This window comes from Sorghum bicolor, chromosome 5 (assembly GCF_000003195.3).
Source record: "Sorghum bicolor cultivar BTx623 chromosome 5, Sorghum_bicolor_NCBIv3, whole genome shotgun sequence".
Classification (NCBI taxonomy): Eukaryota; Viridiplantae; Streptophyta; class Magnoliopsida; order Poales; family Poaceae; genus Sorghum; species Sorghum bicolor.
The window spans coordinates 59559138-59570312 of NC_012874.2; the positions used below are offsets into that span (position 1 = coordinate 59559138).

Genomic DNA, 11175 nt, shown 5'->3' on the forward strand with positions numbered 1-11175 from the left:
TGATCCGACGGCCCAGATTCACTTGAAGGGACTATAAAACCAGACCCCCCTGGCCCCTGGAGATCATACCTCTTCTACAGAATCAAAGTTAGGGTTTCAAGTCTTCATCCAAGTAGAGAGGATCACTCTAGTTCTTCTAGTTCTACCTCTAGTTCATCTAGATCTAGTTCTAGTTCATCTAGTTCTAGTTCTAGTTCCTCTAGTTCTAGTTCTAGTTAGTTCTAGTTGTAATCTAGAAAATAGGGACGTTATGTAAAGCGAATATCAATTTTTGAACCGTCGAATTCGGAGATTCGATACACCTGCAGTTCAAATCCGCGTTTATCGTAGAAATTCAATTAAACCAAATTAACTAATGATATATAATAAACAAATTTTAAAAACTACCAAAACCTTAACATATACTATTAAATAATGTGTAATGCAAAACAAAAAAGTTTGAAAGCAAATATCAAAAAAAAATCTTTGCCGAGCGCCAAAAGTCAGCGCTAGGCAAAGAGATGCCTTTGCCGAGCGCCTAACGGAGGGCGCTCGGCGCTCGGCAAAGGGTGACGGCAGGTACCCCATGTTACATCTGCTATCTCTTTGCCAAGTGCAAGCCTTTGCTGAGCGCTTGGCGCTTGGGAAAGATGTTCTTTGCCTAGAGCGGGCCTTTGCCGAGCGCCTGGCGCTTGGCAAAGATGTTCTTTGCCGAGCGTCTCCGTTTGCTGAGGGCACTACCCTCGGTAAAGAAATCTTTGCCGAGCGCTGTCGTTGCCGAGGGCCCTGCGCTAGGCAAAGGTGGCCTTTACCGAACGCCCGATGAATAGCGCTCGGCAAATAACCAGGCGCTATGCAAAGGCGATGTCTGCCGTAGTGATGCATATACTACTCGACTATTTATCCGACCAGTTCTAACTTTTGAAAAATCCGCATCCACATTTACATCCATTTATTATCCGCTCCGCACCAATTCCGATAAAGAAAAGTGGATTAGATATGGGGAAGACATTATCCGTACTGATTCGATCTGTTTTCATTCCTACTTGCAGAGGCGGCTGTTGTTTCCAGCCACCTTTGGAACTTCTCCAACCAATTTTTTGAAAATTTTCCGCGCGCAGACTAAGTAAATTTATGTAAATAGAAAAACCAAAATATCTTATAATTTAGAAAAAAAATAGAGTAAATTACAATGCAACTTTGCTGATCAATCATGCAAATCCATAAATCCCTAAACGGCTAAACTGATGTTCACAATCGAAAGCAAAAGAAACTCAAGCCTATTAAACGAGCTCAACACTCACGAATAATTAGCACGAGGATGCCCACCCAGACACCGGCACTCCGTTTCTGTCGACCTCCATGTTGTGTCCAGCTGTCTAGAGCACGCTAAGTACATTATCAATGCAAGTCTACATCAGTAATGGAGGATCCCAGATCAGCCTCCGATCTCGACGATGATCTTTCCGGTGGCATGGCCGTCGACGCTCTTCTGCCAGGCCTTGCTCACCTCGCTCAGTGGGAACCTCGAGTCAATCAGTGTCTTGAGCTTGCCGTCCTTCAGCAGCCCGACCAGGAACTCTAGGTCCGCCTTGTTGGGCGACAGGTGCAGTGGCACCAGCCTCTTCCTGGCGAAGGTCACCATGTGCAGCGCCCATTTGAGGATGGAGCTGAAGTTTGGGGTGATGTCGATCACCCTCCCGGTGGTGGCCAGCACAGGCTCGAACGTCGACCAGCTGATCCGGGCAGCGCAATGGATGACAACATCGTACTTCTTACCCGAGGGGCTCTGCAGGCTGGCACCCTCTGGCGTCTTGTAGTCAAGCACCTCATCCGCGCCCAGGCTCTTCAGCAGCTCCACGTTACGCGCGCCACAGGTGGCGGTGATGTGGAGACCGGCCATTTTCGCGAGCTGCACGGCGTAGTGACCGACGCCACCTGATGCCGCGGTGATCAGAACGTTTAAGGGCTTGCCAGTGCCGTCGAACTTGGCGCCGATGGTCCTAAGCGCCTGGAGCGCAGTACCAGCAGCAACAGGCAGCCCTGCGCCTTCAGCAGCAAATACCTCGGCAGGCCTCTTGACGGTCAGAGTTTCTGATGCCACAGCATACTCCGCAAGTCCACCTCCTTTCTGGTAAGAAAAAAGGACACTGTTAACATCAAGTCAGAACATCCCTTTCAATGAATGATGAGCACATCGAACATGTACAGGACATGGAGATCGACTGGTGCATGTACCACAAATAATTCTAACAATCCAACATACAGCTTTGAACTACAGAAAGATTTACTAAATGTTCCACATTTCACTTTTGGAATGCCTTCATATATTGGCAAAATAACAAGTGAAGAGCATGATGTGCTTACAAGTGAGTACAGCTTAGCAACGACTTGATCTCCGGGTTGGAATCCCTGGACTCCTGGCCCAACATCAGCCACAACTCCTGCCACATCAGTCACTGCAGAAGATGGAGGAATTAGAAACTCGTCAGTCATTGCCCAGTTATATATCTCTTGCGTGATACAAATTACTATGTTCAGGATAGTTCATTAGCACAAATAAGATGAAACAAACACTGACTTATTTGTCTCTAAATTAAGTACAAGCATAACAATGTGTGAATGATCCAAGATTCCCAAAATACATACTTGTCATCATTACCTTTACCTGTTAGTAGAAACAAGATTAAGAACGTCAACAGTGTGGCACAGGCCAAATTAAACCCAAGAGAACATATATAAATGAAATAAATGGCAAACTGTTGATCGAAGTCAAAATTAACTAGTATGATTCTACAGAATGAGTAATGAGCATGATTACCAGGGATAAAAGGAAATTTACGAGGCAGGAATGGCCGCAAGAGCCCTTTCTGTATCTTCCAGTCCACTGGATTGATGCTTGCTACTTCCAGCTTCAATAGAAGCTCATTCTTTTGGGCCGAAGGGATTGGAACTTCCACATGCTGCATTTGAGGCATTAATTTTAGAATCGGTGGACTGGATTCTTTGCAAGATTACAAAGGAAAGATTCTCAAAACACAAGGAATATTTTGTCAACCTAATATATTTTTCAATCAAAAACAAAATGAAAATAAAAAATCTTGCTGACTCAGACTATATGTATTATAGCAACAGAATTAAGTACTAGAGGAAATAAAGGACCAGATTCCCTGATCAAATTAGCTTTCCTTGTTGGAACTTAGTCACTCTAACTCTCGATGGATAGAGATAGAAGATGAACAGTAGATGTTTGCTTGCCTCATCAATATCTTATTTGTAGCCAATAATGATATTTAAATCATCAACATATATAGATACGATGCAAAACTCTGTTTGGGATCTTTTGATGAAGACATATGGGCAATCATTATTGTTAGTGTATCTCTTTTACGGAAGGTATTCACTAAGTCGGTTGTACCACATTCTTCGCGAGTGCTTTAAGCCATAAAGTGACTTTTGAAGCTTTACATAGTACATATTGCAACTTACGTTTTGATCCAGTATTGGAACTTCCCGAGTGCTTTAAGCCATAAAGTGACTTCTTTCAAGAAACTAATCTTTCTTAGCAACCTCCTTCCAAAAAAATAAAGATCAAAACCTCTCCTCTAGTATTTCGTGAAATCTAAACGTCCAAAATAACTTCTAATGGAAGGTGGTTGCGAGAAACATTTCTGCTCAAGGAGAAAGAAGGGATAGTTATACTAGAAACTTCACTGGCGGCTCGCTTAAGCAACCACACTAGTGGAAACCCATTTACAATGGCGGTTCACTTAATGGAACCGCCAATGTAAATGATGTATTTTTACTGGAAGTTTCCTTAAGTGAACTACCTACGAAAACTTATTTATACTGGTGGTTTACTTAATGGAACAGCTAGTTGAAATGCACCATTTATACTGGTGCTTCTTAAGTCGGGCTGGTTTCTTTCTATTGGCGCGCGACAACTGAAACTGCGTGTATAAATTAGACACTACAGCGGCCATAGAGCTTCTCTATACTAGTGTACTATCGAACATTGTCGGCTCATATCATTTTTCCTTTCGGCAATAAATTTGTTTTTAGATTGCGGATAGTTTAGTCAAGCTAGTGCATAATTCATTGGATAAAAGTTCAGCTTGCCATCCAAGAAAGAATTCAAAGAAGGTAGTTCAGAATATATTGATTATTGGTATTTAAGCACCGTGAAAGATTGGGAATAATTCTTGGACATCGTGGTACATTCTGAATGCCACAATCAGAGTAACCGTTCTCATCGATGGTACACACGGCTCCGGCGCCTGATCGGAGCAGGAAGCCATGGAAGAAACACGTACGATGGAGCTTCCCAGCTGCCTGCCCTGGCCGCCGTGACCGCCCAACGGGAAAGACGAAGCAGTACAGGACTCTCGCTCTCGCTCGGCAGGAGCTCTTCTGTCTCTCTCCAAGGTTGTAACAACGCGGTAGGCGACATCGTAGACCTGCACGAGCTCCAGTCCGTACGCCGTGCACAGCCGCGCGCGGGTAGCGACGGCGCCGACAGATCATCGGAGGAGGCGGCCGTGGTCGGGCAAAGCGCGCCGTGGCACGGCGACGCGTCGGGAGTCGGGACTCACGCCATACAGGTTGATCGACGAGAGCAGGAGATGCTACAGAGATCGTGGAAGAGATGAAGCAGGGAGCGCACCTCCTCCTCCAGGGGCGTCGGCGTCATGGCGGCGTGGGCCAAGTGAGTAGACGACGCTGTTCCTGGTTTAGTTTGGGTTTCATTTAGAAACCGCCCAAAACCGTGACTCAACTAGTAGATTAATTCCGTTCCTCCCGCGTGACGACCGCATCTGGGCAGGATTAGACACCCAGTGGAAATCTGCAGTGTTCTTTCGGCAACAAAGGCTAGCGGACTTTGACACACTTGAGTTAGGTCTTGTTTAATTCTAAAAAAGTTTTGGATTTCGATACCATAGTATTTTAATTTTTATTTAACAAATATTATCCAATCATAAACTAACTGGGCTCAAAAGATTTATCTTGTAATTTACAGACAAACTGTATAATTAGTTTTTGTTTTCGTTTATATTTAATACTCCATGCATATGCCGCAAGATTCGATATGAAAAAAAATCTTGAAAATTTTTTTTAGTTTTTTGGAGTGAACTAAACAAGGCCTTACAACGCTCAACTAACCTTAGCAGTCAGAATGTATACTCGTATTTATAGGCCCAACTATATCTGTAGAGAAGCGTGGTGGAGTAGGAGTCTGGTCGAATACAGGCTGAAGGAAAGAGTGAAGGGTCTCCCCTTCCTTGACTTGTGAGGCAAAAAAAAAACTGAAAAGAGTGCATGCTGGAACTTCTGTGCGCTTACGTACCTTGAGTCCCGTGGCACCCCCGCCCCAGGCGTCGTACTGCACGGCCCGCATCGTCGCGGGGATGCTGGCCGTCTTCATGGGGTCGGCGGCGACGGCCATCCAACCAGCCGGCAACAGTAGCTCCGGCGAGAGTGAAGGGGACAACTGGACAACAGTAGCTCCGGCGAGAGTCTCGGCTCTCCACTGCCGTGTCCGTTTCTGGGTAATTGGTTTGCTCTGTGTGTCGCGTGGTGTGGCGGGAGGAATATATAAACGCGAGAGGTTTGACTTGTGTGGCGGCCCGTCGTCGTGTTGCATGTTGGCACTTGGCACGTGTGTTGCCAATTTAACCGCCCGCCGGACGAGGGTAAAACACAGCGCGCGCGACCCTTTTTTTCCGTGGGCCAACTGTTTCGGCTGCTCGATGCATTCAATCATGCTTTGTTTAGTTCCTTAAAAATTTCCAAGATTCTGAATCTTTGAGTGTACTTCCTTTATCTTAATTTATAAATTATGTTAAAAATTTTGAAGAGTCAAAGTATTTCAAATTTGATTAATATTATAGAAAAAAATTAGAAAGATTTATGACATCAAATATATATTACTATCAAAATATAACTAATAAAGAACCTAATGATACTTAGTTGATATCATCAATATTACTATGTTACCATATAAATTTGATCAAACTTGATATGCTTTAATTCTCCAAAATTATTAAAATGACTTATAATTTGGGATGGAGGGAGTATTTATGAAGCATTAAACATGGTTAAACAAATAATTAATTACACAGTTTGTCTGTAATTTATGAGAAAAATATTTTAAGCTTAGTTAGTTTATAATTTTATAATAATTATCAAATACAAATTAAAGTGCTACAGTAGCTAAATTTAAAAAAATTCGCAAGCTAAACGAGGCATTGAGCATACAATCATTCTCAACCCACGCGCGGAGCATACAATCTGCATGCAGTGAGTTCCTATAAACTTTTAAAAAGCGAGGTTTCTAAATATCAGTCGACCGGTGCATGGTGTTTGTATCCGTGGGCTGACGACTTTTTGTTGTGGGCAGCACATGGCGCCGTCGGCGTCGTGGTGGGGCGTGGGTGATAGGTGCAGCCGATGTGGCTGTTATTAGGCCTTGTTTTGTTTGTAAAAATTTGAGCATTTTCGTTTGTTTGTAGCAAATATTATTTAATTATAGACTAACTAGACTCAAAAGATTCATCTCACGATTTACAGACAAACTGTGTAATTAGTTTTTAATTTTTTACTATATTTAATGCTCCATGCATGTGTCGCAAGATTCGATGTGACGGTAAATCTTAAAAAATTTGAGTTTTTGGGTGAACTAAACAAGGCAGCCAAAATGTTATTATCTTTTGTACTAATAAACAAACTAGTACAGTATCTTTTTTTTACTCTTGTTGTTTAAAATATGACCACTTTCCTACACGTTTTCAAAAACCGTTTGTAGTATTCAGCCACTTGTGATGAGGTCTATAAAATAAGACTATGATGCATATGTTTGAAAGTAGTTTATATGCTCTGGCAACTTATGTCATACATGTAATAGTTATTTACTAATTAAGCACGTATCAACCAATATATTAGCCTTCCAACAAATTATATATACTAGCAAACATGTAGTAACTTATGTATTAGTGTGTTGCAACTTATTTGTCAATTTTAGTTTTCATTATTTGTTGTCACTTTCAGTTCCAGTTTATTGTTCTTGTAGTTTTAGTTTTCTTTGGACTATTTTTTTCTATTGTGTCTACTTTAGTTTTCATTGTCTACTTGTTAATTTCATTTTTTATTATCATTTTCAGTATTTTTCATGATAATTTTACTTTTAGTGATATTTTATAGTATTTTTTTCATTTTGTTCTTTCATTTTTATTTTCTATTTTCAATTTTAGTTTTATTTTTTCTTGTCAATTTCAATTCTATTTTCTTGTAATTTCAGTTTCTATTATATTTTGGAGTTCTTTTCATTGTGTCTACTTTAGTTTTTATTTTTTCATTTTCAATTTCAGTTTTTTTTCCATTTTTTTGAGTTTTCAATTTTTTACTTTAGTTTACATTTTTTCGTTTTCAATTTCAGTTTTTTTATTTTTTAGTTTTGAGTTTTTTTTTATTTTTATGAGTTTTTAGATTTTATTATTCAATCCTTTTAGTCACATTTTTTGTTTCATTTTATTCTTTTCATTTAAATGAGTCTTTATTTTCTATTATTGAATCCTTTTAGTCAATTTTTTGTTTCATTTCTTATTTTCATTTAATTGAGTTTTTAGTTTCCATTATTCAATCCTTTTAGTCAAAATTTTTGTTTTATTTCTTGCTTTAATTTTGATCAAAATTGTCATGTTTTTGCTTGTCTATTACAATATTATTTTCTGGTAATTTTAGTTTCAGAGTTGTCAATTTCAGGTTTAGTTTTTGATAATTCCAGTTTCATTTAGAATATGAGTTTTGAGATTCGGTTGAGTTGTCCTTTTAGGTTCTAATGATATTTCATTTTTTTGTTTCAACCTTCTAGAGTATTTGCGAGTTTAGAGATGTTTCCATTAGATTTTAGTTCTTTTGTCCTTTTTTCTCTATTTTTTGTTTTATTCATTTTATTTGTTATTTCCCTTTAACTCTTCCGTCTACTTGTGAAGCACTTGCCCTTGGTCTTCATCGGGCATTTGGCCGCAATAGCATGTTTAACCTTGATTCACCATGCTTTTTTCAAGATGCTCCATGCAGTCCAGATCATAGTTCTGTGGGATCACACTGATTAAGCATTTGGCAGCTTATTCCATGCTTATTTAAATAACTTGCCCCCTCCAGTTATACATCTATAGTATTACATGGTAGTAACTTCTTTCATATTTTTTACCCCTCCACTTGTGCATACTATGGCCTTGTTTAGTTCCGAATTTTTTTTGGTTTTCGGTATCGTAGCACTTTCATTTTTATTAGACAAACATTGAACAATCATGGAGTAACTAGGCTTAAAAGATTTCTCCTGTAATTTACATATAAATTGTGCAATTAGTTTTTGTTTTTGTCTATATTTAGTGCTTCATGCATGTGTCGCAAGATTCGATATGACGGGAAATCTTGAAAAGTTTTTGAATTTCAGGGTGAACTAAACAAGGCCTATATGTAACAACTTTAGTATATTTTTTTTTGGAGTAGCAACTTTAAAGGTGGAATTAAAAACACACAAATAAAAAAATATTACATAGTAGTAAATGGGTTCTAGTTTTGTTGGTGTTGTCACGTAGAACACATCGGTATAGGCGGAATTAAAAACACACAACTACAAAAAAAATCTTTTGCGAGATATTTAGGAATGGGCCTCGGAGGCAGTTAGGTATTTCAACTCGGTTAATGCTTCAGAATAACCAAGACAGTTATTTTTATTAACCAAGGCGGTTACACCAAAATCAATTTATGGAGAAGGTTAAAAAATAACCACCTCCTAAAATTTATTAACCAAGACACCGATTGGCAAAATGGACACTGTAGCACTTTCGTTTATATTTGATAAATAATGTCCAATCATAGACGAACTAGGCTTAAAAGATTCGTCTCGCGAGTGCAATTAGTTATTTTTTATTTATATTTAATGCTTCATGTATGTGCCTCAAGGTTCGATGTGATAAAGAATGTGAAAAATTTTGTAAGATTTTTTAAAACTAAACTAGACCTAAGCCTTGTTTAGATGCGAAAATATTTTGAATTTTGACACTGTAGCATTTTCGTTTTTATTTGGCAAATATTGTCTAATTATGGTGTAACTAGGCTTAAAAGATTCGTTTCACGATTTACAGGCAAACTGTATAATTAGTTTTTATTTCCATCTATATTTAATGCTCTATGCATGTGCCGCAAGATTCGATGTGACAGGGAATCTTGAAAAGTTTAAGGCCTAAAGAAGGCCTTAATCGCTTTTGCTGGTGTGCCTATATATTTTTGGTATTTTATGACTATATAAAATAGACTCGATAATCGCCTAGGTATAGTTACCTGATAACTAGGGGATGCTCCTCCCCAAGCTAGATGTTTGCAATAATTGGTGTTGATGATCTTTAGAGTGAGCTAACCGGCAGCGCTCCAGGTGGGTGCCACTAATAGACTCTCTCCTTGTCATAATGTTGTTCCTGCATAATTACTCCAAAAAGAAAACCAAAACTCGAGGCTCAAATTTGATACGAGGTTAGCAGTCAGCCAGTAAGTGATTGATTGTTCTTTGAGTTGATTTGAATTGACAGGATTCCCCCTTTTTTTAGGATTTTCTAGTTTAATTATGTAGAAATTAAATATGTGTGCATGATATATATAACTGTATTTTTTATGCCTCCACAGAGAATATTTATTCGTATGGGGCTTAGGGTTTTCATAATGCAAGAAAGTAAATACAGAAGCTATTATTATTGTTATTTATATCACCACAGTAAATTTTAGTACAGGGTTACCATAAGTTTATTCTTGTGGGGCTTTTAATATTTTTTGATGGAGTAAATGAAGCAATAAAGATTTTTATTTTCTTTTATTTTATTTTTTTATATTTATGTAGATGAAAATATTAAGGTAGATTTATTAATGTAGACAGAAATACTAATTAATTAGATAACTACCATATTACCTTATGGCAAGAATATAAAATTTAAAGTTCACCGACTGGTCTTCTTCTTCCACTCTTGTGTATCTCTCTATCTTGAGAGATGGAGGTCTTGATGGTTGCATACCTCTAGTGATGATGATGTCACCTTTGTTCTTTGATTTGGCTAGCAGGTTGAAGGAGAGTTTTAATAGTAGCTGGCAGCATCTTGCTTAGTGTGCATGCTCACAGAACTTTCACTTGTAGAATTAATAAACTTTACTTGGTGTATTGTCCTGTTTGCAAAACTAAGGTAGAGATCAAGTGCATGGGCTCTATTGGTGGAAAATCACCAAAAGAACCAAATCTATTTCTTTATTAATTTTTTCTCCATTCTTAGGCACATTAAATAAGATAAAGTTGGATTACATGATTTATTTATTTATTTATGAGTGGTAAGATCAAAAGATTAAGCATTTAATGTTGCATTAAGATCACATGACAGAAAAGAATGAAATTGCTTAACTAATGGAAGGATTGTCTATCTCTGTATAAATTTTCAAATAAGTACGACTATCATCTTCCCAAGATTGAATATAATGTTTTGACTTGTTTAGTTAAGACTGAGATTAAGAGAATGGTGCTATGAACAATTTTAAAGAGCAAAGCATATTGAGTTAATCAATCTAAGTTGTAACCCTAATATGTTTGTTTCTTCACTTATGTGCACACCAAGTTCAAGAGAAGAGAGTGACCACTTGCCTTAGAATATTACCTTCATTATTAGAGCGTGATGACACTAACTGATGAAGGGTAAATGACTGGTGGTCCTTCCTCTTACATCTTGAGTTGTTCATAGACATCTTGTCTCCTCTATTGCACTCATTCTTTTGCCATCTTTTGCTTCTTTAATCTATTGACTCTTTTCACTCCAGTCATTATTATGCCTGCAACAAATTAGTGGACAACACATATCCGAAGGAATATACAAGTAATGACAAGGGCATTGTTCTAACATAGCCAAGGGTCACTTTCTATGCTACAAAAAGAAATTTGCTTGAGCATACTTAGCATAGCTATTTATTAGTCACAATTACTTCTTTCTAAGGGCTTGAATTTATTTTCCCATCTTATGTTTTAAATCTGAAATATAGGCATTATAAATCAGCTCAAACTTATAGAAATAAAGTAATAGTGGATTTAGAGATTGCAAACCAGCGTGTGGAGCCATGAGGAAGGACTCAGTTGGACTAGCTAGGAGAGTTGGCCTTCCTTCT

At 38.3% G+C, this 11175-nt stretch overlaps 1 protein-coding gene across 1 annotated transcript; it reads right to left on the bottom strand.

Moving 5' to 3' along the window:
* Positions 1121-5401, bottom strand: LOC8056985 (chloroplast envelope quinone oxidoreductase homolog). The gene is made up of 4 exons (XM_021461879.1): positions 5324-5401; positions 2801-2942; positions 2357-2438; positions 1121-2129 (listed from the first exon to the last, which is right to left on the bottom strand). The coding sequence occupies exons 1-4, from the start codon at positions 5399-5401 to the stop codon at positions 1418-1420; spliced, it is 1014 nt and encodes a 337-aa protein (XP_021317554.1). The 3' UTR covers positions 1121-1417.